This window comes from Schistocerca gregaria, chromosome 2 (assembly GCF_023897955.1).
Source record: "Schistocerca gregaria isolate iqSchGreg1 chromosome 2, iqSchGreg1.2, whole genome shotgun sequence".
Lineage (NCBI taxonomy): Eukaryota > Metazoa > Arthropoda > Insecta > Orthoptera > Acrididae > Schistocerca > Schistocerca gregaria.
The window spans coordinates 877,774,876-877,802,145 of NC_064921.1; the positions used below are offsets into that span (position 1 = coordinate 877,774,876).

A 27,270-nucleotide genomic window follows, 5' to 3' on the forward strand; every position below is an offset into this window, starting at 1 on the left:
CCACTGGGATCCAGCATGGCGTTCCGCATTACCCTCCTGAACCCACCGATTCCATATTCTGCTAACAGTCATTGGATCTCGACCAACGCGGGCAGCAATGTCACGATACGATAAACCGCAATCACGATAGGCTACAATCCGACTTTTATCAAAGTTGGAAACGTGATGGTACACATTTCTCCTCCTTACACGAGGCATCACAACAATATTTCAGCAGGCAATGCCGGTCAACTGTTGTTTGTGTATGAGAAATCGATTGGAAACTTTCCTCATATCAGCACGTTGTAAGTGTCGCCCCCAGCACCAACCTTGTGTGAATGCTCTGAAAAGCTAATCATTTTCATATCACAGCATCTTCTTCCTGTCGGTTAAATTTCCTGTCTGTAGCATGTCATCTTTGTGGCGTAGCAATTTTAATAGCCAGTAGTGTAATAATATGATACTAGATAAACAATTTAGCAATGACTTCGTGATTTTCACGCAGTACTTTAGGACTTACCTGTGATGCTGTGTCGTTGCTGTATGGATACATGTCAGTGATCATACGAGAGGTGGAAGCCGTCTCGGTCTTGACCATAGCCACAATGGCTACCGACAGGTTGACCTTGAGTGTGTACTGCACAGCGATCCCCATGAACGCCATGAAAGACACAATGTAGCGGGTGGGGATTGCTACCATCAGTCCTGCAGAAGTACACAATACTGTCCCAAACTCTTGTAATTATTCATCATCCCACAAAATATTTTGCAAAGGCTCTACAGATTATTCGGACATGTATTTCACCTCTGTGCAGTCTACGGGATAAGGCAAAACAAGTGTGTTTTGAAAGAGCGAACTTTAAAACCAGATGTACAGACTAAAGTACTGCATGCTACCTCCGTGGTCGGTCATAAATCAGGCCGACCATTTCAGCCATAGGCTGTACTGACACCAATGCAGATTTTTTTCTAGTGGACATTTCACACAAGCAGTTGTTGTTTGCTTGTAGCACTTAGGTTAATTAAACTACAAGCTGCCATTGGCCTAGTCTTGGTGACATATATACCATTCTGTTTATTATTCTTTCTCTCTTGCACATGTAATGCTTACTGACTGAAAATAACATTATTTTGATGTGGTTCACTATTTTACTGGTATATTAAGGTGCAATAGTCATGACAAATGAAAAAGGGATGCTATTAATTGTTATTTATTTGAGGCAGCCAAATATACTGTCATCTTGAACTGGAAAACTTTTGGAAACTCTCATTCCTTCACCTAAATTGATTATCATCCTAGTGCCACATATTCAAAAAGATCACTTGTTATGTGGCGTACCGGTAAACCCCATATTCCAACTTTTTAATTCAGGCTTTCACCAACCTAGTGGCACACCAAATTAAAGTATTATCATAAGGTCATCATAAGTGACATGTAATGTGTCTCCAGTTAAACCCCAACTCTTATTGACTTTTCAGCATCTAAAATTCAGTATTAGATTTTCAACAGCCTTCATGCCAGCTTCAATTCTCTTATAAAGCTTATAATTTTAGAATACCTGGCAATCAGAAATATAATTATTATACAAATTTATGATGAGGTATGAAAAATGAACTCAAAGTTGGAATTACTACAGGGAAGATAATGCTCTTCTGGCAAGGCACTATTATAGAAATTTAGAGAACCAGGATTTGAGACCAACTGCAGAATGGTTCTGCTCCCACCAATGTACACTTTATGTAAGGACACAAAGATGGGAGAAATTAGCGCTTGTATGGAAGCTAAAGACAGTTGTTTCTCCCTGTTTTATTTATGAGTGGAATAGGAAAGAAAATGATTAGTAGTGGTATGTGGTACTCTCCACAATGCACAGTACAGTGGGTTGCAGAGTATGTATGTAGACGCAATTGTAGATCCATTGGTAAAGATTTGTGACCATTCCATTCTGTCATTCGAACTGCAAGCAGATCTCCACACAAGGATGACCTGTCCTCACTCCATTATTCTCCGATACCTGACCATCTGTTGCAACAGATGACACTTGTGCACAACTACCTGTGGAAGTGAGCACTTGCTCCCTCTTAACTGCAGCCCTGCTCATGTCTCACACCACTATGACTTTATAATTGGCATCCAACTCCAAATTACTTGCAATAAAATGATCAAAGTGCACAATATGCTGCTTGCATTGTAACAGGAACTGTCACAATGTGGGCTGTCAATTCAGCTTGAATAAAACACTGGCATCCCATACACTAGGATTCAAATCTGCCAGTAATATTCTGCTGAATTAAGTATGACAAAGAATCAAATAAAAATGGTAAACATGCAATAAAAAAGAGAAAAATAATGTCTGTGACCTGTCAGTGGATTAAGCATGTTCCTAACAGTGTGCCAGATGTTTATTAGGTGGCACATTGAGTGGAAGCACAAATACTGGTTCATCACTAGAGTGAGTATGGTCTCCCCAACAGTAACTTGCATCAGTGTTCTGCTATGTGGTTTCAGCATACAGAAAATGTGAACCATATTAAAATTAAGTGCAGAATGAAGGTCCAGTATGGTGAGGCACAGTAGAAAATCTAAGAATGAGATTGTAAGTTTAAAAATGATCTGACATCCATGGGTGATCCTCATTGTCCAGGTCAGGCATGTAGCATTGTGCTTCCACAAAACATTTCAGTTACTGAAGCTACTAAAACTGGACTTTACTGTAGGAACTGTAAACATTAGGCATGTTTCAGCACACCACACTGTGTATGATGTGCACCAATATCACAAAGTGCTGGGTGCCCCAGTAGCTAACTCCCGAGTGTGTTGATATGGTGAACAATTTTTGTTTGCACTGGATCAGAAAGTGATTCATCTCCATGCAAGAATTTTCACTAGGAACACAACCATCAACCAAACATGATGAGTTAAAGGCCAGTCTTCATTACTCAAACCAAAACAGTTCTAAGACAACCAACAGCAGAGCAGATTAAGTTGACCATCTTTTGTGATGAAAACGGCGTCTCTTTCAAAGATTACTTTACTAAAAGCTTAATAATCAATATTTATGCATGTTGTACCAAAATGATGCCGACAAGCTTCAGGGAGTTGTAGAGGGTGTCTTGAGGAATCAACTAAGGACAGGCACCTGTGTCCAGAAATGTAATCCAATACTGCAACAGAGCACTGAAAATTCAGGGGTAATACTTGTCAACTAGCCACCTCTTCATCAGCAAACATGAGCGCATACACTGATTGACGGCAGGAGGAACTTCATACAATTGTCTGAGAGAATACAGGATTTAGAGAAAAATAGAAAAACAGCTAGAAGATGACCTTGTGGAAAATCAGTTTGAGTTTCAGAAAAATGGAGGACACACAAGGCAATTATACTTACCTTACAATTTATCTTAGAAGAGAGTGTGAAGAAGAGCAGGCCTGAGTTTGTGACATTTGTAGATTTGGAGAAAATTTTTTATAGTGTTGACTGCAACAACCCTTTGAAATTCTGAATGTAGCAAGAATAAAATACAGAGTGTGAACATTTATTTGGAAACTGAATTTCAATAGAGGTAAAACAAGGGTAATGGAGTGATGCCAAATTAAAACAGGTGATGCTGAGGGAATGAATTACAAAATAAGAGACTGATAGCAGGAGATACACTATGTGATGAAAAGTACCCGGAAACACTGTGCCAAGATGTGCTGGCCATGCACCAAGGCATGTTTAGCCACAGGGTGATCCTCATTACCAACAAACACTGCCTGCCTGTGTCCATTCATGCGAATGGACAGTTTGTTGCTGGTCATTCCCACATAGAAAGCGTCACAGTGTAGGCAGGTCAGTTAGTAAATCACATGGGTGTTTTCACACATGGCTCTGCCTTTGATCGTGTACACCTTCCAGGTTACAGGACTGGAGTAGGTGGTGGTGGGAGGGTGCATAGGACAAGTTTTACACCGGGGGCGGTTACAAGGGTAGGAGCCAGAGGGTAGGGAAGGTGGTTTGGGGATTTCATAGGGATGAACCAAGAGGTTACGAAGGTTAGGTGGACGCCGGAAAGACACTCTTGGTGGAGTGGGGAGGATTTCATGAAGGATGGATCTCATTTCGGGGCAGGATTTTAGGAAGTCGTATCCCTGCTGGAGAGTCACATTCAGAGTCTGATCCAGTCCCGGGAAGTATCCTGTCACAAGTGGGGCACTTTTAGGGTTCTTCTGTGATAGGCTCTGGGTTTGATGGGATGAGGAAGTGGCTCTGGTTATTTGCTTCTGTACCAGGTCAGGAGGGTAGTTGCGGGATGCGAAAGCTGTTTTCAGGTTGTTGGTATAATGGTTCAGGGATTCAGGACTGGAGCAGATTCGTTTGCCACGAAGGCCTAGGCTGTAGGGAAGGGACCGTTTGATATGGAATGGGTGGCAGCTGTCATAATGGAGGTACGGTTGCTTGTTGGTGGGTTTGATGTGGACGGATGTGTGAAGCTGGCCATTGGACAGATGGAGGTCAACATCAAGGAAAGTGGCATGGGATTTGGAGTAGGACCAGATGAATCTGATGGAGTTGAGGTTGGAGAGGAAATTCTGGAGTTGTTCTTCACTGTGAGTCCAGATCATGAAGATGTCATCAATAAATCTGTACCAAACTTTGGGTTGGCGGGCTTGGGTAACCAAGAAGGCTTCCTCTAAGTGACCCATAAATAGGTTGGCATACGAGGGGGCCATCCTAGTGCCCATGGCTGTTCCCTTTAATTGTTGGTCCATTCGCATGAATGGACACAGGCAGACAGTGTTTGTTGGTAATGAGGATCACCCTGTGGCTAAACATGCCTTGGTGCACGGGCAGCACATCTTGGCACAGTGTTACACCGTCCGGGTTATCGGGTTACTTCCCACCAACACCAACCTATCCGAACTCCGGAGATGGGAACTTGCCCTTCAATATATCCTCTCTTCTCGTTATCCACCAGGCCTCAATCTCCGCTAATTTCAAGTTGCTGCCACTCATAGCTCACCTGTCATTCAACATCATCTTTGCCTCCACACTTCCGCCTCGACTGACATCTCTGCCCAAACTCTTTGCCTTTAAATATGTCTGCTTGTGTCTGTGTATGTATGGATGGATATGTGTGTGTGTGTGTGTGTGTGTGTGTGTGTGTGTGTGTGTGTGCGCGCGAGTATATACCTATCCTTTTTTTCCCCCTACGGTAAGTCTTTCTGCTCCCAGGACTGGAATGACTCCTTACCCTCTCCCTTAAAACCCACATCCTTTCATGTTTACTTTTCCTTCCCTCTTTCCTGATGAAGCAAAAGCCGGTTGCGAAAGCTCGAAATTTTGTGTGTGTGTGTGTGTGTGTGTGTGTGTGTGTGTGTGTGTGTGTGTGTGTGTGTTTGTGTGTTATTTTATTTTATTGTGCCTGTTTATCGGCGCTTTCCCGCTTGGTAAGTCTTGGAATCTTTGTTTTTAATATATTTTTCCCATGTGGAAGTTTCTTTCTATTTTATATATATATATATAAACAAAGATTCCAAGACTTACCAAGCGGGAAAGTGCCGGTAGACAGGCACAATAAAATAACACACACACAAAATTTCGAGCTTTTGCAACCGGCGGTTGCTTCGTCAGGAAAGAGGGAAGGAGAAGGAAAGATGAAAGGATGTGGGTTTTAAGGGAGAGGGTAACGAGTCATTCCAGTCCCGGGAGCGGAAAGACTTACCTTAGGGGGAAAAAAGGGTAGGTATATAATCGCACACACACACACACACACACACACACACACACACACAAATCCATCCATACATATACAGACACAAGCAGACATATTTAAAGGCAAATTATGAAGTTTATTACCTATTACTTAAACTGTCAGTGCCTCAGAAAGAAGTTCCATATTCAGCTATGAAGTCCTTTGATCACTTGCAAAATAACATAACATATCCAAAAATTACCAAAATAAATTTTAAAACATCCTACAATAATTTCTTCTGAACAATTCCTGCTCCATAGACGAATTTTTAATTAAAATCTGGTGGTACACTTTTTTTTAAGAAAACAAAAACAAAACTGAATTTAAATGTACCATTTGTTACTGGGTACTGTCTTTCAATATCAGTAACTATAAACAACCAGCATATAGTCATGGTCACAAACAAATCATGTACAGCACATTAGTCTATAATCTGATACTTTTCTATCATTCAATAAAAACAATGCAAACAATCTTCGTAACAAGCAGTGTATTAACTGTCTCAGATATGCTAAGCGAATCAGTTCCTCCTACAATGAAATTGAATGATGTTGTGGGTAAATCGAAGGTGGAGGGGGGACGGGGGGAGAAATGAATGAATAGAGAAGGAACTATTGATGTCAGCTGCATTGGGACTTTATATGGAATCAGTGGCAATGAGTGAAAATGTGTGCTGGACTGGGATTCAAACCCAGGATCTCCTGCTTATTTGGCAGTTGCAATAACCACTGTGCCACCCAAATGTGTTTATTCCCAGTTCCCATCCATGTCCTCCATGCAGTTACTTTGAGGTTCCCACAGGAAATCAAACGAAATTGTGCATCTGCACTGGTGGTGGTGGATTTATTGTCTATTGCTGTCAGGATGAATCAGTTATATGAACGTGTTGTGTCTGTTCTTTTGGACATGTCCAAAATAACATACACAATGCGGAATTCGCATCTGTGATACATTTTATGTAAATTGGAGGTGGATAGGGGAAAAGGAATGGAAAGGGAAGAAACTACTGATGTCAGCTGCATTGGGACTTCGTGCTAAATCAGTGGTGACAGGGCAAAATGTCTGCCGAACTGGGATTCAAACTTGGGATGTCCTGTTTATTAGGCAGTTGTGTTAACCATTGCACCACCCAGACACAGTGTTAATCACAATTGCACGGACTATCTCGGTATGCCCCTCAGCCAACCCATACTCCACCTAGCACCACCAATCCACAAAACCCCATCTATGTCCTCCATTATGTCCTCCATGTTCACTACTTTGAAATTCCCGCAGTAGATCAAACAAAACTGTGCATCAGCACCGGAGGTGGTGGATTCATAGTCCATTGAGGCAAATCAATTACATGAATGCAAGGTGTCCTTTCTTTCAGGCATGTCTGAAAAAACAGACTCAACACATTCATATAATTTGTAAATTGTCTCTGCTTGAAGAATGGACACCACACATTGATATAATTTAAGGGCAATAAATCCACCATTTTCTGAGTGGATGCACAATTTCATTTGACCCTCTGTGGGAATCTCAAAGTAGAGAACATGGAGGACATTCATGGGGATTGCGGATAGGTGGTGCTAGGTGGGAGTATGGGTTGGCTGAGGGGCGTACCAAAGCAGTCCGCACAGTTGCGATAAATGTTGTGTCCAGGTGGCACAGTGGTTAACACGATTGCCTGGTAAGCAGGAGATCCCAAGTTTGAATCACGGTCCAGCACACATTTTCACTTATCAGGTGCTGATTCCACATATAAAATCCCAATGCAGCAGACACTGATACTTACACCCCTTTCCACTCCTTTCTCCCCTATCTAGCTTTAATTAATGTAATATGTATTACAACTGCAGATGAATGCTATAGATTACTGTTTGCAGGTATTCTGTTCCATATGACTTCACGTGCCATGCATTCTGAAACCTTGTTTCTATCACATCTACCATATCTATCAGATCTTTTCCTAGGCAGTTTCTATATGTTTGGAGCACTCACTGAAATTTTTATTTTATTTCATTTCATGTTCCGCATCCTAGTAGCGAGTGAATTGCAAGGATATGGAATGTGTCAGATTCTACATAGTTGAAATATAACTTGAATAAATACAATAAAAAGATACAATGTAAATAAAAATCAACTAAACAACAGCGCAATCAATTAACAGAAAATTGTGTTTCACATGTTAAGGACGACTAACATATTTATAATATGGAATGTGTCAGATTGTGCACAGTTGAAATATATCTTACATAAATAAAAGATACAATGTAAATAAGGTATCAGCTAAACAACAGCACATTCACTTAACAGAACATTTTTGTTTCACATGTTAAGGATGTATAATATATAAAGGAGTCAAGATAAACTAAATATTCCAAAGGAAATATAAATATTCCAAAGGAAATACAGGAATACCAATAAATAATTGTCATATGCCATTGATAGTACTCAAAATTAATTACTAAGTTTACAACACTTGCAAATTTAGTGATTATATACACTTTCTTTCACATATTCATCAACTGTATAAAAAGAGTTCTCTATCAGGTACTCCTTGAGAGTTTGTTTGAATGCTGGAAATCTTTTGTGAAGGCATTTGATGTATGGTGGAAGAGCATTAAATAGCTTAATGCTGGAGTAATAAGTTTCTTTTTGAAACATAGTGAGGCTTTTCAGTTCAATGTGCAGACTGTTATTGGTTCTTGTATTATATTCATGAAATTGGCGGTTATCTTTGTAGATAGAAGGGTTTTTACAGACAAAGGTCAATGAGGAAAAGATATATTGTGAGGAGGTGGTAAGGATCCCCATCTTTCGAAACAAGTGCCTGCAAGAGTGCCCGTGATGGAAACCACTTATTATTCTAATGGCTATTTTTTGTGCAGTGAAAATTTTCTTTGCGAGATGTTGCTTGCCTCAGAATCTAATAGCATATGACATTAATGAACGAAAATAGCCGAAGTACAAAACCTTGATGGTGTCTACTTCAGCCACTGAAGCAATAACCCGTAGTGCAAATATTGCTGAGCTAAGTGTTTTATAAAGATGAAGAATGTGTGCTGACCAGTTACATTTTCTGTCTATATAAGCACCCAAGAATTTTGTAACCTCAGCTTTCTGTATTTCTTGATCTCTGAAGGGCAGCAAGTTGTTCCACTCCAATTAAAATGTAAGTTATATTGTGCATACTTCCAAACAATTTCTTTTATGATGGGATGCATGCAGATAACGAGTGATGACATGCAGAAGGCAATTAACAATATCAACTGATTTTCACATGGGTAATAGCATTAACTGTTGTAAACTGCAACATCCATATTGTTGTCTGCCTTCACAAGACGGTATTTCAAAATGACTGCAGTCATAACAAATCCTGAGTTGCAAATTGAAACAACAATTTGGTGGTGGTAGTAGTAGTAGTAGTAATACTAGGTGTATTAAAAGTAGTAGTAGTTCTATGTCATTCATACACGGATCATATTTACAAGGGCAATGGGCATGTATGTTACTACAGCTTCAGAACAAAAAAAGTAAAATCATTCATGAATATTAGCATTTACAAACTTAAAGATCTAGCTCTAAAATGATGGGACAGGTAGCTGGCCATGACCATGTAATAGGAACCATCCTGGCATTAGGCCTACCTTAAGTAATTTAGACACATCACAGGAAACCAAAATCAGGGTGGTGGATGGAGATTGGTGTCTCCATCCTTCTGAATACAAGCCCAATTTGTTTTAAACAGTGCTACTTTATTCGGTTTATTTCTAGTGTACAATCCTGTTTTGTAAGTAAGTTCTTTAATAATCTAAATGGCCAGTGCTACATTGTTCATTCATTTCCCACCAAATTATTTTCTAACGTAACACTACACACACTATCAGCTTACACAGGGACCACAGCGAGTATGTTTGATATCCATTTTTTGTACTGGAACTTATTATATGCCAACCTGAGGAAGCAGAGTCCGCATCCGTCTATAATGAGAGCGACACTGAACTGAGAAAAAGGCTTATGTGCTAGTATCATACACTGCAGAGCTTTGGGAGTTGGGTTTTCCAGAAAAGAAAAAGAACAGTGTTTTAAAGTATTATGTGAAATGAGACACATTTTATGTTACTTACACATGTTACATTTTTTATTTACAAATGGAGAAATCTGTTGAAAAACAGAGTGCAACATGCTTTAAACTTTCAGTTGGTTGTGAGGCAAGCTTTGAAGGTGTACTTGGTAGCATACTGCTTTTCAAAGGCAGGATTACAAGTTCAAATTGAAGAAACACTAAACTGTGTTGTCTGCTGGCTAGTTTTGACTCCTTTCTGGATGTCTTCCTTGAGTGTGCTCACAGTTTTGCCAACACTGAATGTATTGTTCGTTTATGATTCACTACAGGTATAAAAATTAATTTAATAACTTTCAGTGTTGCTAATGAATTTAATAAAGAAGATTTTTCTATCACAAGTTAACAGTGCTACTATAATGTTCTTTGATAAAGCTGGCAAGTGTTCCCAAATAAAGATCTTCATTCCCCCTTCTTCATTTCATTAAGCTGGTCAGGAGCACATGTAATTAAATAAACAAGTGTAGCTGCCAATGCACTACTTCATTTTTTTAAAAATTTGTTTCTTAGAATACTGGCACAGACCTTGATGTCTGAAAATTACTGGGGAGGCATTCATTCACACTACAGTACTAAATTTGAATTTCTTTCTGCAATAATTCTTCAATGAAGCTGGCAAACCAAGCCCAAGTAATGCACTTCATCTCCCTATATTCTGCTCATTAAACAGATTCTGTGTGCATCTAATAATTAAGAAAACGTGTGTGGCTTTCAAAGCACTATCCCAATTTTTTACAATTTAATTCACAGAATGTAGACAAAGACTTAGATAACTGAAAATTACTGGGGAAGAATTTATTCATGCTACATTTTTAAAAAAATCTTGTTTTCTCTCTGCAATTAATGCATAAAAGTGTACAAGTAAGTTCTCTGATGTAGGATTTGGATCAATTAAAAGTCATGGTCATGTGCAACATACATACCTATGATACTGAAATGTAGAGAAGTATATCTTTAACTACAAATCACAACACCTGCCACACAGAATGCCAAAAATTGTATTCTAAGAATATGCAAAATAAGAATTACAATTGGCAACAAGAGACACTGACTGATTACAGAAGATGGCAGTACCAATGACAGAACTGCGTTCAATAAATGTCATTGTTACGTGACTTATAAGAAAATAAACAATGGCATAATATATAAATATGAACAATATTATGCATATAATTTGGAATAACTGTAGATTGGAATCGGCAGTATCTCAAAAAGAGATTAGATGATAAACATCAACAAAAGTAAAATGAAGGTAATGGAATGGACTGGAGTTTAGTCCAATTAAATCAGATGATGGTGAGAATTTTAATTAGGAAATGAGACACTTAGTCAGGTAAATGACAATGTGGCTGGCAATAGCAAGACAATTGTTTCTGAAAATTGAAGTTTGTTAACATAAAACAAAACTTTAGGTGTTCGCCAGTTTTTCCTGCAGGTATTTCTGTGGAATGTAGCCAAGTAAAAAAAGTGGAAAGCTTTTGAAATGTGATGCTACAGCAGATGGCTGAGGGCTAGATGCTGGATCAAATAACTACTGAGGAAGTACTGAATCAACTTGGTGAAAAACGAAATTATTGACAAACCTTGATTAAAAGAAGAGACAGAGCACATCCTGAGGATCAAGAAATGGCTAGTTCTATAAACGAAGTGCGTATGGGCGGCAAACATTGTAGAGGGACACCAAGGCTTGACACACAGTTAAACAGACGAAAATGGACGTCGATAAGATTTCAAAGCGGTGCAAAAAATGGCAACAAACTTTAAATGTTCAGAAACGGAAAACCGTGCTTTTCACAAAACTATGAAATACAGTATCTTATGACTACAATATCAATGAGTCATAGCTGGAATCGGTACCTGGATGCAACAGTTTGTAAGTATATGTAATGGAACCTAACAAAGGGGCAGTTATATGTAAAGCAGATAACAGATTGCCTTTTATTGGTCGAATACTGGGGAAACTGGAAAACAGTCGTGCAACCCATCCTAGAATACTAGTGAAGAGTGTGAGACCTGTACCAAATAGAACTAAGAGGGGATATTCAAGGAAGAATTACCCCTTTGTCTGACCCACGGGAGAGCGTCATAAAAATGCTGAAAGAAATGAACTGGCAGACACTTTAAGATTGACACAAACTATCTCGCAAAAGCCTTATTAGAAAGTTCCTCGAGCCGAACAAACTGTAATCGACGACTCTACGAGTTTACTATAACCCCTTACGTATCGCTCCACATGGGTCGAGAAGACATGACTAGACTAATTACACTGCAAACGGAGGCGTTTACGCAGTCATTCTTCCCGCGCTCCATGCCGTGTAGGTGAATGGAAAGCGGAGAAAAGCCCAAATACAAAGTCGACCTACTAAGGTAAATGTCCTTTGCCATGTACTTCACTGTGGTTTGCAGAGTGTGTATGTGTATGTAGATGTCGATTCCAGTACCGTAGTTACGCGGCTATAAAGCGATTTGCTCAGTTAGACTAGTGTGAAGAACTGCATCACACCAGTCTTCGAACAGAGGACCATAACAACAATAAGATGCTATTTGTTCACAACGTCCTATTCGAGGGCTCCCTGTATCTGTTAAGTTGCTCGATTCCATGTAATGAATATTTTGTGTCCGGCCACAGCCAACAATGGTGATCTAAAAATACAGTACCTGTCTGTACAATAGCCATTACGAAGTGATTGTACTGCCACGACGAATCAGTAAGCACATGTGTAATGTCAGCACTGCTTGACAAATGCGCAGCTTGTACAAATCCCACTTATTACTGTCCTGTGCTGCCACTCTCCCAGAGACCTTCAATGCGTTGGACTTGCATGGGTGGAGTTTACTCCCTTCGCTCTTCAAAAATCTCGGACCGGACGTCGTGGACAATCCTTGGAGCGGATATGCAAATAAATTTTTTATCCATCTTTTCGATAGCAACTCTTCTCACTTTCCGTGGTTGCTAACAAAATTTATCTTTAATTATGTTTTGCACTTAGGTCCCTACCTAACCACCACCTAGGAAATCGCTACACATTCCAAATGTTATGCCAGCATGTGCAACAATGATGATTGTAAAGGTCATTGCTCGTTTCACTCTCATAAATTTAAGCTGTGCTCTTATGTCACAACATAACCACCACCTCGGAAACCACTACAAATTACGAAAAAACCGTATGATATAAACCAAGTAACAATGTCTCACTGCATATCACAGAGTTACCGCATTTTTTGACAAATAATATACCATAAAATCCCATTTAGTTAATATATATTCCGGAAGAGGCGCTATATCTGCGACGATCCCAAACTAGTTCGTAGATTATCCGCAAAAGGCGCTAGCACAGCCCTCACTCATTCTCCTTTGGGCCCGGATTTATAGTGAAGTATAGCCGTGACATCGCTTACATGTTCCATAAGTAATATTTTATAATTATTAATTACTGAGGTTCTGATATGAACTGTGTTTGACATCAGTACGTTTGACAACATACAATACTGCGACATAAGCTCGCCTCCCGAAAATAATCATGACATGATTGTAACCAATGGTGGAATAAAATATTAGCTGCTGTGGTGGACAAAAACGTGTTTATTTATTCACGATACAGTTTCAAATAACCGATTCAGAGGATTTCAGTGTTCGCTAGTGACGTAAATAAATTAAAGACAATAACAAAGAGATTTCGGAGAATTTTCTAACATTTTCTCTGCTATCATCAATAAAAATCTGTTGATAGGCTAAACTTGTTCTCAAACAAAAAAAGAATATATCGGTGCATATTTTGCAACATTCTCAGAATCTCATAGCATCTACGACGAACTCGTGCTCTATTTCACATGTGAGTTATAAACTTCTGTGAACAGTTTCGTAAGCGACCACGAAATTTTATAGCGAATGATTATATTTGCTGCTGTCATTTTCACAGGTAGTGGCGGACGATTTATGCTTCCCATCAAACTGTAAACAGTTTTCCGTGTAATTTTTCGCTATTACATCCAACAATTGTTCCAGAATTAATTTACGGGTACTGCATTTCCTGTACCAGTGCGGTAAGTGAAACGAAAGGAATTGTCCTGAGATTCATATGAAAACTGTTAACGAAAATACTGATGATGACATTTTCAGTGGGCTAATTCTTTCAAATGTAACAACTCCGTTTTAGGAAGATGACTCATTAGTGAAGGAGGAAAGAAATATTTTAGCTCTTAATACAGTAATAGGTAATACCTTCGAGATGATCCGTTAATTCACCGAAACTCTTAAATGACGATACTTAATCACTGGTCACAAATCTTCAAAGGGCAGTGCGTGATATGCAACGTACGGGTTCCTTCTGTAACTGAAACTGCTAGAAAATGTAGTCGTATTACTAGTCTCCAAAAGTAAATAATGTCATCTTGGACTGAATACATTACAACATCTTTTCCCATGGTGAAAAATAACTTACTCGACATCATTTCCATTCTCAAAATTAGACGATAATGACATGCACAGTTGACGCAATTCCATTGTTATGATTTTATAGGTGACACAAGCATCAAGTAACATTCTTACGAAGAGGTGGAGTTATCCAAGGCACCGCAAGTATTAACAAACTTGGCATAAGTTACTGTTGCAGTTTTTGCGTTTCCGTTCATAACAAAAAATGTTCAAAATTTGTGTGAAATTTTATGGGACTTTACTGCTAAGGTCATCAGTCCCTAAACTTACACACTACTTAACGTAAATTATACTAAGGACAAACACACACACCCATGCCCGAGGGAGGACTCCAACCTCCGCCGGGACCAGCCGCATAGTCCATGACTGCAGCGCCCCAGACCGCTCGGTTAATCACGCGCGGCGGTTCATAACAATATTACAGGACAGAAACGTTAATTTAAAAAAAAAAAAAAAAAAAAAAAACATCACTGCTTTCACAAAACTACCATCTGCTACTCACATGGCGAACTAATACAGTATCAGTTTTTGTTGTTTGTGGCCATTTACGAACGAGGAACTAATATGGAGAACTCAGTGAAAGGTCTGGAAATTATACGATAGCAATGATATTTCTCGCATTCCGGGAAAACGATTCAGTAAAAGTAGAAAGAGTCGCTGAACTATTTTACTATCGAAAAACAAGAAGTATTATTTATTTAGGTTAATTAACGAGGGCCAGAAAACAATTTTAACTGACTAATGGAAATCAGAGGGCTGGTTGTTTCTTGTCAAAATAGTACGGAATTGTTGAACTTTAAATCTCCAACGACAGCTCAGGCACTCTAGTGGAAATGCTTCGATAACTGGCTTTGCAGAGTCTTCATCATCATTCTCATCATCAACAAAAGCCATTTGAAATCCGGAGTAAAAGTATGGTATCTTTCAGTCGTTTCCATTCATTACGATGTTCAGATGTACGTACCCGTGTTGCTCCAGCACGTTTTCGAAGAGTATCTCTTGGAATTCACCAGACTGTTTCCTTGTTTGATTGACATTTCATTCACCAAGCTTATATGCCAGGATACCCTTTCATTTTCATTATGGCCACAATTACATCTACCACTCCACTCTCTGTCCAAATCGATTTGCTTGTTTCCTATCTTACCTATTTAATTCCAACATGCGTGTCTCCGTTCCTCTCCTTATGTCCTTCGTTTATTAGGTTTTTGCGTCGGAACCCCGTGTCTCATATTCATAAGTCAATTCAAGTAACGCAAACTTATTGTTTCTCTATTTATTTTGTGTTCCGTAGATCCAGATAGCGAGTGAATCGCAAAAATATGGAAATTGTCAAGTTATACAGAATTCAAATGTAACTTATATGACAATAACGATGTAACGTAAATGAAATGTCAATTACAGAACATGCACTGAATTAATGTATAATTGTGTTTCACTATGGAAGGCGGAATAATATACACAGGAAGCAAAGTTACGCTAAATATTACAATAAATAAAAACAAACATACAAATTAAATTTTCACTTGTCTGTGATAGTGCTCAAAATATTTAAAAAAATGGTTCAAATGGCTCTGAGCACTATGGGACTTAACATCTGAGGTCATCAGTCCCCTAGAACTTGTTGTTGTTGTGGTCTTCAGTCCTGAGACTGGTTTGATGCAGCTCTCCATGCTACTCTATCCAGTGCAAGCTGCTTCATCTCCCAGTACCTACTGCAACCTACATCTTTCTGAATCTGCTTAGTGTATTCATCTCTTGGTCTCCCTTTACGATTTTTACCCTCCACGCTGCTCTCCAATACCAAATTGGTAATCCCTTGATGCCTCACAACATGTCCTACTAACCGATCCCTTCTTCTGGTAAAGTTGTGCCACAAACTTCTCTTCTCCCCAATCCTATTCAATACTTCCTAATTAGTTATGTGATCTACCCATCTAATCTTCATCATTCTTCTGTAGCACCACATTTCGAAATCTTCTATTCTCTTCTTGCCCAAACTATTTATCGTCCATGTTTCACTTCCATACATGGCTACACTCCATACAAATACTTCACTTCCATACATGGCTACACTCCATACAAATACTTTCAGAAATGACTTCCTGACACTTAAATCTATACTCGATGTTAACAAATTTCTCTTCTTCAGGAAGGCTTTCCTTGCCATTGCCAGTCTACATTTTATATCCTCACTACTTCGACCATCATCAGTTATTTTGCTCCCCAAATAGCAAAACTCCTTTACTACTTTAAGTGTCTCATTTCCTAATCTAATTCCCTCAGCATCACCCGACTTAAGTCGACTACATTCCATTACCCTTGTTTTACTTTTGTTGATGTTCATCTTATATCCTCCTTTCAAGACACTGTCCATTCCATTCAACTGCTCTTCCAAGTCCTTTGCTGTCTCTAACAGAATTACAATGTCACTGGTGAACCTCAAAGTTTTTATTTCTTCTCCATGGATTTTAATACCTACTCCAAATTTTTCTTTTGTTTCCTTTACTGATTGTTCAATATACAGATTGAATAACATCCGGGAGAGGCTGCAACCCTGTCTTACCCCCTTCCCAACAACTGCTTCCCTTTCATGTCCCTCGACTCGTATAACTGCCATTTGGTTTCTGTACAAATTGTACATAGCCTTTCGCTCCCTATATTTTACCCCTGCCACCTTCAGAATTTGAAAGAGAGTATTCCAGTCAACATTGTCTAAAGCTTTCTCTACGTCTACAAATGCTAGAAACGTAGGTTTGCCTTCCTTAATCTTTCTTCTAAGATAAGTCATAAGGTCAGTATTGCCTCACGTGTGCCAAAATTTCTACGGTATCCAAACTGATCTTCCCCGAGGTCGGCTTCTACTAGTTTTTCCATTCGTCTGTAAAGAATTCGTGTTAGTATTTTGCAGATGTGACTTATTAAACTGATAGTTCGGTAATTTTCACATCTGTCAACACCTGATTTCTTTGGGATTGGAATTATTATATTCTTCTTGAAGTCTGAGGGTATTTCGCCTGTCTCATACATCTTGCTCACCAGATGGTACAGTTTTGTCAGGACTGGCTCTCCCAAGGCCGTCAGTAGTTCCAATGGAATGTTGTCTACTCCGGGGGCCTTGTTTCGACTCAGGTCTTTCAGTGCTCTGTTAAACTCTTCACGCAGTATCGTATCTCCCATTTCATTTTCATCTACATCCTCTTCCATTTCCATAATATTGTCCTGAAGTACATCGCCCTTGTATAGACCCTCTACATACTCCTTCCACTTTTCTGCTTTCCCGTCTTTGCTTAGAACTAGGTTTCCATCTGAGCTCTTGATATTCATACAAGTGATTCTCTTTTCTCCAAAGGTCTCTTTAATTTTCCTATAGGCAGTAGCTATCTTACCCCTAGTGAGATAAGCCTCTACATCCTTACATTTGTCCTCTAGCCATCCCTGCTTAGCCATGTTGCACTTCCTGTCGATCTCATTTTTGAGACGTTTGTATTCCTTTTTGCCTGCTTCATTTACTGCATTTTTATATTTTCTCCTTTTATCAATTAAATTCAATATTTCTTCTGTTACCCAAGGATTTCTACTAGCCCTCGTCTTTTTACCTACTTGATCCTCTGCTGCCTTCACTACTTCATCCCTCAAAGCTACCCATTCTTCTTCTACTGTATTTCTTTCCCCCATTTCTGTCAATTGTTCCTTTATGCTCTCCCTGAAACTCTCTACAACCTCTATCTGATAACTTTTAGTATCTCCAGGGTTCTTCCATGTATACAACCTCCTTTCATGATTCTGAAACCAAGTGTTAGCAATGATTAAGATGTGCACTGTGCAAAATTCTACCAGGCGGCTTCCTCTTTCATTTCTTAGACCCAATCCATATCCACCTACTACGTTTCCTTCTCTCCATTTTCCTACACTCGAATTCCAGTCACCCATGACTATTACATTTTCATCTCCCTTCACTATCTGAATAATTTCTTTTATTTCATCGTACATTTTTTCAATTTCTTCATCATCTGCAGAGCTAGTTGGCATATAAACTTGTACTACTGTCGTAGGTGTGGGCTTCGTGTCTATCTTGGCCACAATAATGCGTTCACTATTGGTAGTAGCTTACCCGCATTCCTATTTTCCTATTCATTATTAAACCTACTCCTGCGTTACCCCTATTTGATTTTGTGTTTATAACCCTGTAGTCAACTGACCAGAAATCTTGTTCCTCCTGCCACCGAACTTCACTAATTCCCACTATATCTAACTTTAACCTATCCATTTCCCTTTGTAAATTTTCTAACCTACCTGCCCGATTAAGGGATCTGGCATTCCACGCTCCAATCCGTAGAACGCCAGTTTTCTTTCTCCTGATAACGGCATCCTCTTGAGTAGTCCCCGCCCGGAGATCCGAATGGGGGACTATTTTACCTCCGGAATATTTTACCCAAGAGGACGCCATCATCATTTAATCATACAGTAAAGCTGCATGCCCTCGGGAAAAATTACGGCCGTAGTTTCCCCTTGCTTTCAGCCGTTCGCAGTACCAGCACAGCAAGGCCGTTTTGGTTATTGTTACAAGGCCAGATCAATCAATCATCCAGACTGTTGCCCCTGCAACTACTGGAAAGGCTGCTGCCCCTCTTCAGGAACCACACATTTGTCTGGGCTCTCAACCACACGTTTGTCTCGCCTCTCAACAGATACCCCTCCGTTGTGGTTGTACCTACGGTACGGCTATCTGTGTCGCTGAGGCACGCAAGCCTCCCCACCAACGACAAGGTCCATGGTTCATGGGGGGGGGGGCTAGAACTTAGAACTACTTAAGCCTAACTAACATAAAAACATCACACACATCCATGCCCGAGGCAGGATTCGAACCTGCCATCGTAGCGGTCGCGCGGCTCCAGACTGTAGCGCCTAGAACCATTCGTCCACTACGGCCGGCTCAAAATATTAGGTTGGTGCATAAGTTCGTAGTATTTTTGTATTGCATGTTGGTATTCCATTAGCTATGGGTTTATTTATCGATTGTCATATTGTATTTTCAGTTCACTGCAGCTACTTTAGTTTACATTTTGTCGTTTAGAGGTAGTGAGTTATGGACGCTATAAATTGGAATGTCAAGTGAAGAAGTTGGAACTTTTCAGAGTTCACTAGAGGGATGACGACAGCGGAGACAGCCAGAAACATTTGCGCCATGTTTGGGGATAATGCCGTTGGACAGTCCACGGCAAGAAAACGGTTTTCTAGTTTTAAGAAGGATCGTTTTGACATTAGTTCAATAAGATCAACCCATTAATCTACAACGATGCACGTCAGTGGACTCGAGAACAGGTAAATTCGATAAACTGTGATCATTCCACCATTGTGCGACATTTGCATGCAATGAGGAAGCTTCAAACGCTGTGTGTGTATGTACCACATGCTTTAAGCGAAAATCACAAAAATCAGTGGGTGGCCATATGTGCACATCTGCTGGCCCGTCATCAGCTGGTTCGTGTATTGTTATAGGCGACGGGAAAATGTGTCATTATGCTAACATAATGAAAAGAAAGGAATGGTTAGCTCAAACAAAGCAGCAAATGGCTCTGAGCACTATGGGACTTAACAGCTGAGCTCATCAGTCGCCTAGAACTTAGAACTACTTAAACCTAACTAACCTAAGGACATCACACACATCCATGCCCGAGGTAGGATTCGAACCTGCGGCCGTAGCAGTCGCGCGAATCTAGACTGAAGCGCCTAGAACCTCTTGCCACCAGGCCGGCCACAAAGAAGCAACTTTCCATATAAAGACCTGCGCGCATCCACAAAAATAGTGCTATACGTCTGGTGGGACAGCGATGATGTGCTGTACTACGAATTGCTTCCACTAGGTGTAACCATTACTGGTGACATTTATTGTCAACAGAGACATTGCAGACGTAATCCAAGAAAAACGACCAGGAAGACTGTGTCACGTGATGCTACTCCATGATAACGCCCGCCCACATCCTGCTGGACTGACAAAACGCACTATACTATTGGGAAATCATTCCGTACCCAACTTATTCGTCTAATCTTGGGCCCTCAGATTTTCAGATTTTAGTCTTTCTGTCGAACGATCTTCGAGGAACTTCCTTTCCGGACGAAAATGCGATCAGAACATGTCTCAGCGAGTTCCACGCCACAAAACCACGTCGTTTCTACAGCCACGCACAGGCGCCGACTCCATGGGGCCTGAGGGTGCCTGAGCCCCCTAACCAATTCCCTTGGGGCGGCGGAGGCCTCCCCCCCTCCCCAATAATTTAAGAAAATTATTAGTTATATTATGCTCTGTAAAATCACAAAACTATGTTGTTGTTGTTGTCTTCAGTCCTGCAGCTGGTTTGATTCAGCTCTCCATGCTACTCTATCCTGTGCAAGCTTCTTCATCTCCCACTACCTACTGCAGCCTACATCCTTCTGAATCTGCTTAATGTATTCATCTCTTGGTCTCCCTCTACGATTTTTACCCTCCACGCTGCCCTCCAATACTAAATTTGAAATCCCTTGGTGCCTCAGAACATGTCCTACCAACCGGTCCCTTCTTTTTGTCACGTTGTGCCACAAACTCCTCTTCTCCCCAATTCTACTCAATACTTTCTCATTAGTTGTGTGATCTGCCCATCTAATCTTCAGCATTCTTCTGTAACACCACATTTCGAAAGTTTCTATTCTCTTCTTGTCCAAACTATTTATCGTCCATGTTTCACTTCCATACATAGATACACTCCATACAAATACTTTCAGAAACGACTTCCTGACACTTCAATCTATACTCGATGTTAACAAATTTCGCTTCTTCAGAAACGCTTTCCTTGCCATTGCCAGTCTACATTTTATATCCTCTCTACTTCGACCATCATCAGTTATTTTGCTCCCCAAATAGCAAAACTCCTTTACTACTTTAAGTGTCTCATTTCCTAATGTAATTCCATCAGCATCACCCGAATTAATTCGACTACATTCCATTATCCTCGTTTTGCTTTTGTTGATGTTCATCTTATATCCTCCTTTCAAGACACTGTCCATTCCGTTCAATTGCTCTTCCAAGTCCTTTGCTGTCTCTGACAGAATTACAATGTCATCGGCGAACCTCAAAGTTTTTATTTCTTCTCCATGGATTTTAATACCTACTTCGAAATTTTCTTTTGTTTCCTTTGCTGCTTGCTCAATATACAGATTGAATAACATCGTGGAGAGGCTACAACCCTGTCTCACTCCCTTCCCAACCACTGCTTCCCTTTCCTGCCCTTCGACTCTTATAACTGCCATCTGGTTTCTGTACAAATTGTAAATAGACTTTCGCTCCCTGTATTTTACCCCTGCCACCTTTAGAATGTGAAAGAGAGTATTCCAGTTAACATTGACAAAAGCTTTCTCTAAGTCTACAAATGCTAGAAACCTAGGTTTGCTTTCCTTAATCTTTCTTCTAAGATAAGTCGTAAGGTCAGTATTGCCTCACGTGTTCCAACATTTCTACGGAATCCAAATTGATCTTCGCCGAGGTCGGCTTCTTCCAGTTTTTCCATTCGTCTGTAAAGAATTCGCGTTAGTATTTTGCAGCCGTGACTTATTAAACTGATAGTTCGGTAATTTTAACATCTGTCAACACCGGCTTTCTTTGGAATTGGAATTATATTATTCTTCTTGAAGTCTGACGGTATTTAACCTATCCGGTACATCTTGCTCACCAGATGGTAGAGTTTTGTCAGGACTGGCTCTCCCAGGGCCGTCAGTAGTTCTAATGGAATGTTGGCTATTCCCGGGGCTTTGTTTCGACTCAGGTCTTTCAGTGCTCTGTCAAACTCTTCACGCAGTATCGTATCTCCCATTTCATTTTCATCTACATCCTCTTCCATTTCCATAATATTGTCCTCAATTACATCGCCCTTGTATAGATCCTCTATATACTCCTTCCACCTTTCTGCTTTCCCTTCTTTGATTAGAACTGGGTTTCCATCTGGGCTCTTGATGTTCATACAAGTGGTTCTCTTTTCTCCAAAGGTCTCTTTAATTTTCCTGTAGGCAGTATCTATCTTACCCCTAGTGAGATAATCCTCTACATCCTTACATTTGTCCTCTAGCCATCCCTGCTTAGCCATTTTGCACTTCCTGTCGATATCATTTTTGAGTCGTTTGTATTCCTTTTTGCCTGCTTCATTTACTGCATTTTTATATTTTCTCCTTTCATCAATAAAATGCAATAGTTCTTCTGTTATCCAAGGATTTCTACTAGCTCTCGTCTTTTTACCTTCTTGATCCTCTGCTGCCTTCAATACTTCATCCTTCAGACCTACCCATTCTTCTTCTACTGTATTTCTTTCCCCCATTCCTGTCAATTATGACAGAATTTTTTATTTTATTTGTTTGACGATAGTTACCTTTTAAAGTACATTCAGTAATGTGTTAAAACAATTATTATGGTAGTAAGCAGGTTAACTGAAAACGAGTGGTGTGAATCATGATGGTGTCAAGGTGCTGCGGGCACACTTAGAATTTGTCCCGGTACGCAAACCTTCGGTGAAAGTCTGGCGCCGGCGGGCCAGTACTGCGGCCGTGGCGACATGAGGACTGGAGCTGAAGCGCCTGGAACCCTCTGTCTTGACGCTTCGAAACATTACGACGCCTCGGCCATATAAAGTCCACCCTGCTGTCGCAGTCATTCAGTGTGGATAGTTTCGTTCAGTGCACGCTGCAGACGTGTTTAGTGTTCCGACTTTTGTGCCTAGTGGATTATTTAATACGGCTATATTTTATTCATTTACTTTAGTCTCTTAGTGTATTATGAATTAACACTTTGAGGACTGAGCGCGAGTGTGGATGCTCAACCGGCTGATACTGAGCGATTTCACAGTTTTTTCTAAATTTTCTACAGCAATTCTATAACACAGAAAATAGATTGCTCTTTTGCGTTTAAAAACTACGTCCATACCCTTCAGAGTACTGCAAAGAAATAAACATTTACGTTAGTGACAAGGGTTGTATATTAATTTGAGAGTATGCTGTTTTAACAGCGAAAATTTTTTTTAAAGTTTTAGGACCTCTAAGTTACATAGGATTGAACTTTTATTTGATTAATAATCACACAGTGTCATTGGCTTTTGTATGAAATATTTCGAAACATTTTGGAAAACAAAGCCCTACGTCACAGGTTTCACAATAATATCGCGTGTCTTCCCTTGGATCTTTACCATATCTAGCCTTGCTTGTTTCTGCGCATACTTTGCACCTTCTCTGAGGCAACTTAGACAAATTTGTGGGTGGAATTAATTTTGGAAAATGTCTTCCGCTTAGTCTGTTGATGGGTGATAAGTGCACGAATCTAAGAGGCCACCTTTGCGAACCAAGTTCTCTGCTAACTCTGTAATGTATTCAACCAGATGTTTGCTTGTATTTCGCGACGTTTTGTACAAAATGTATGAATTTACACTATTGTTCAATGAAAACTCTATTTCTTCATATCGCAAGGCCATGACGAAAATAAAGCGCAAAGCTATCAGCCGACAACAATCTAAAGTTTCGAACTGCCGCGCGCCTGTTCTAAGTCCAGTGTGAGCGCGGCAAAGCAAATGACTCAAAATATACTCCTGTACCACCTCCAACAGTGACATATGCTGCCATCTATAATTTTTTCTTGGTACTAGGATAACCAGAGAGTACTTTTAAACCTACTGAAATATGAAAGTCATGCGCTGGGAGTCATTAAAATCGCTGATAATCGGCCGACGTAGGAGCTACGTCGATTGTCTTTTTGGGGTACTGTCGGACCGGCGTAGAAGCTACGTCGCTCGTCTCGAAAGTGTTAAGTTTGCAATGGATAAATTTGTTACCAAAAAGGCGCGCTTGGAAGTTGATGCTACTGCAGGTCAACCTCCAGCAATTATTGTGTCGTCAATTGCTTCGTCGTCTTCAGGCGAGAACCGTTCACAGCCAAAACCTGGACAATCCGGTAAGGGAAGATCATTTAAGAAGTCTTGGTTGATCAAATATTCATGGCTAGAATATGAAGCGTCTACCGAAAAAGTTCTTCGCAAAACCTGCAAAGAGGCAGATGCTAAAAATGTATTACAATATTCTTCACCTAACTGGAAAAAGGCTTCATAAAAATTCCGTCTTCATGAAAATACGTTTATGCATAAAGAAGGTGTTCTGAAACTAAATTCTATCACTAACCAAAGTGTTGCCTCCCACCTGAATGAACAGGTTTGATAGTGATATGAAGAAAGGCCGTTTAGCTCTTGAGACAGTTTCTACTACCGTGCAATTCTATGCCGACAAAGACTAGCAATGAGAGGGCACGAAGATGTAAACTCAATTTTTTTTTCAACTGTTGGAACTCCGAAAGAATGACATACCTGAGTTTAAAGATTGGTTAGAGCGTTCGGGGTGTAAGTGGACGTCCCACGATATTCAAAACGAGATCGTTGACCTACTAGGAAAGTCTGTGTTGAGAAAGGTATTGGCTTCAATCAAGAAGACTGAACATTTTGCTATTATGGTTGACGAAACAAGTGTTTCCTCGATTCAAAGAACAAGTGTCATTTTGTATTCGTACTGTCGATGATTCCTTAATCATCAACGAAGACTTTATTGGCTTATACGAGACCCCCAACACTGAATCACAAAATCTGTTTAGTCTTTTAAAAGACGTTTTTGCTCGTCTTGATTTGTCAATGGATAGTGCTGTGATGGTGCCTCGAATATTAAAGGTAAGTTCAAAAGACTGAAAAAGTTAGTTTTGGATATACAACCAAAAGTGCGTTATGTGCACTGCACTGCTCACAGTTTAGACTTGGCTGTTGTTTACAGTCTCCGCCATCTTAGGTCTATGAGGGATATTATGGATTTAGCCAAGAACTTAATAAACACCGTAAGAGACTCTAACAAAAGGATGGAACTTTTCAGAAGCATACGCTGTGAGAGGGCCAACGGCCAAGCTGGTCTACGATCCCTTTGCTCGACTCGATGGACTATGCGAGCTTCTAGTATCTTGAGAATATTGAAAAACTTTGAAGAACTTCTAGATCTTTTTGAAATATTTTCTGCAGAGGACAAAACAGAGGCAGGTTACAAATGTACAGGCTACCTTGAGTCAATGTTACAGTTCAAGACTTATTTCTTTTTACGTCTTTATTGCCATGCAATGAAATCAACAGAGGATGTCAATGAAAAAATTCAGTGCCCTCATCTAAGTGTTGCTGATCTGGAAAAAATATATGACGGCTTGATTTGTATATTGAATGGAAGTTTTGAACACTTTTGGGAATTGTGTTTAAAAGAAAAACCTTCACAAGTTGATGATCCTTCGCTTCCTCGGAATCGAAGTAAACCAAAGAAGTATGAAAACAACGAAGCCAGCTCACCGCACATGCCGGCCAGGTTTGGCCAAGCGGTTCTAGGCGCTGTTGCCTGGAACCGCGCGACCGCTGCAGTCGCAGGTTCGAATGCTGCTTCGGGCATGGATGTGTGTGATGTCCTTAGGTTAGTTAGGTTTAAGTAGTTCTAAGTTCTAGGGGACTGATGACCTCAGAAGTTAAGTCCCATAGTGCTCAGAACCATTTTTTTTCACCGCACACTTTCAAAACCCCAAAGGAATACTACAAAGCTATTTACGTTTTGTGAAACGGTGCAATCTTGCATTACTGTGCGGTTTGCTTCAACGGGACTCAACACAGGTCGTTGCAATTGAACAAGAGTGCTTGCTTTTAGTAAACAGAGGTGAAACAAATTTGGAAGAATCAACTGAGTTTTTCAAAAATGTTCTAGACATTGAGAGGCTGCACTTACATTTGAATGTGTTAGCCAATATCGCTAATAAAAAACAACTGGTCTTTAAAAAAAACATGCGTGATGTAAGAAAGTACGTTGCACAATAGCCTGCAGTTGGAGAACTGTTATGTGAAGTAGTGAAGTGCATTAAGCTTCTCCAAGTAGTTACAATAACTACAGCAACAGCAGTACGGTCATTTAGCGCCCTTAGACGTCTGAAGTCATATCTCCGATCAACAATGGGACAGAAGCAATTGAACAACTTGGCTGTTCTTCATGCCCACCGAGATGTTTTGGATGAATTGGATATCCAACCTGTCATCAACGACTTCATATGCAGTAATCCAGTCAGACGGTCGACATTTGCACCTTTACAAATACACTCTAGCCCTAATAATGGCATTTAGAGCAATATTAAAAATCTTTATAAAATGGAGAATTAAATACATACAAAATGTTAAATTTTCAGTTTTGAAATATTAGCACCAGTTCAGTATTGTATTACCATATTACTGGATTCGTGATTTCCTGTCAGGAAGGTCGCAGTTCGTAGTAATAGACGGCAAATCATCGAGTAAAACTGAAGTGACATCGGGTTTTCCCCAGGGAAGCGTCCTGGGACCTCTGCTGTTCCTGATCTATATAAATGACCTGGGTGACAATCTGAGCAGTTCTCTTAGGTTGTTTGCAGATGATGCTGTAATTTACCGTCTAGTAAGGTCATCCGAAATCTAGCATCAGTTGCAAAGCGATTTAGAAAAGATTGCTGTATGGTGTGTCAGGTGGCAGTTGACGCTAAATAACGAAAAGTGTGAGGTGATCCACATGTGTTCCAAAAGAAATTCGTTAGAATTCGATTACTCGATAAACAGTACAATTCTCAAGGCTGTCAATTCAACTAAGTGCCTGGGTGTTAAAATTACGAACAACTTCAGTTGGAAAGACCACATAGATATTATGGGAAACGCGAGCCAAAGGTTGCGTTTCATTGGCAGGACACTTAGAAGATACAACAAGTCCACTAAAGAGACAGCTTACACTACACTCGTTCGTCCTCTGTTAGAATAATGCTGCGCGGTGTGGGATCCTTACCAGGTGGGATTGACGGAGGACATCGAAAGGGTGCAAAAAAGGGCAGCTCGTTTTGTATTATCACGTAATAGGGGAGAGAGTGTGGCAGATATGATATGCCACTTGGGATGGAAGTCATTAAAGCAAAGACATT

General features: G+C 40.1%; 1 protein-coding gene across 1 annotated transcript in view; it reads right to left on the bottom strand.

Moving 5' to 3' along the window:
- The window catches only part of LOC126335282 (sialin-like), a 267,278-nt gene that overhangs the window by 194,063 nt on the left and 45,945 nt on the right, over nt 1-27,270 (bottom strand). The window contains exon 2 of the mRNA XM_049998367.1: nt 500-684. Coding sequence (XP_049854324.1) covers nt 500-684 — 185 coding nt within the window. The remainder of the gene's footprint in view (nt 1-499; nt 685-27,270) is intronic.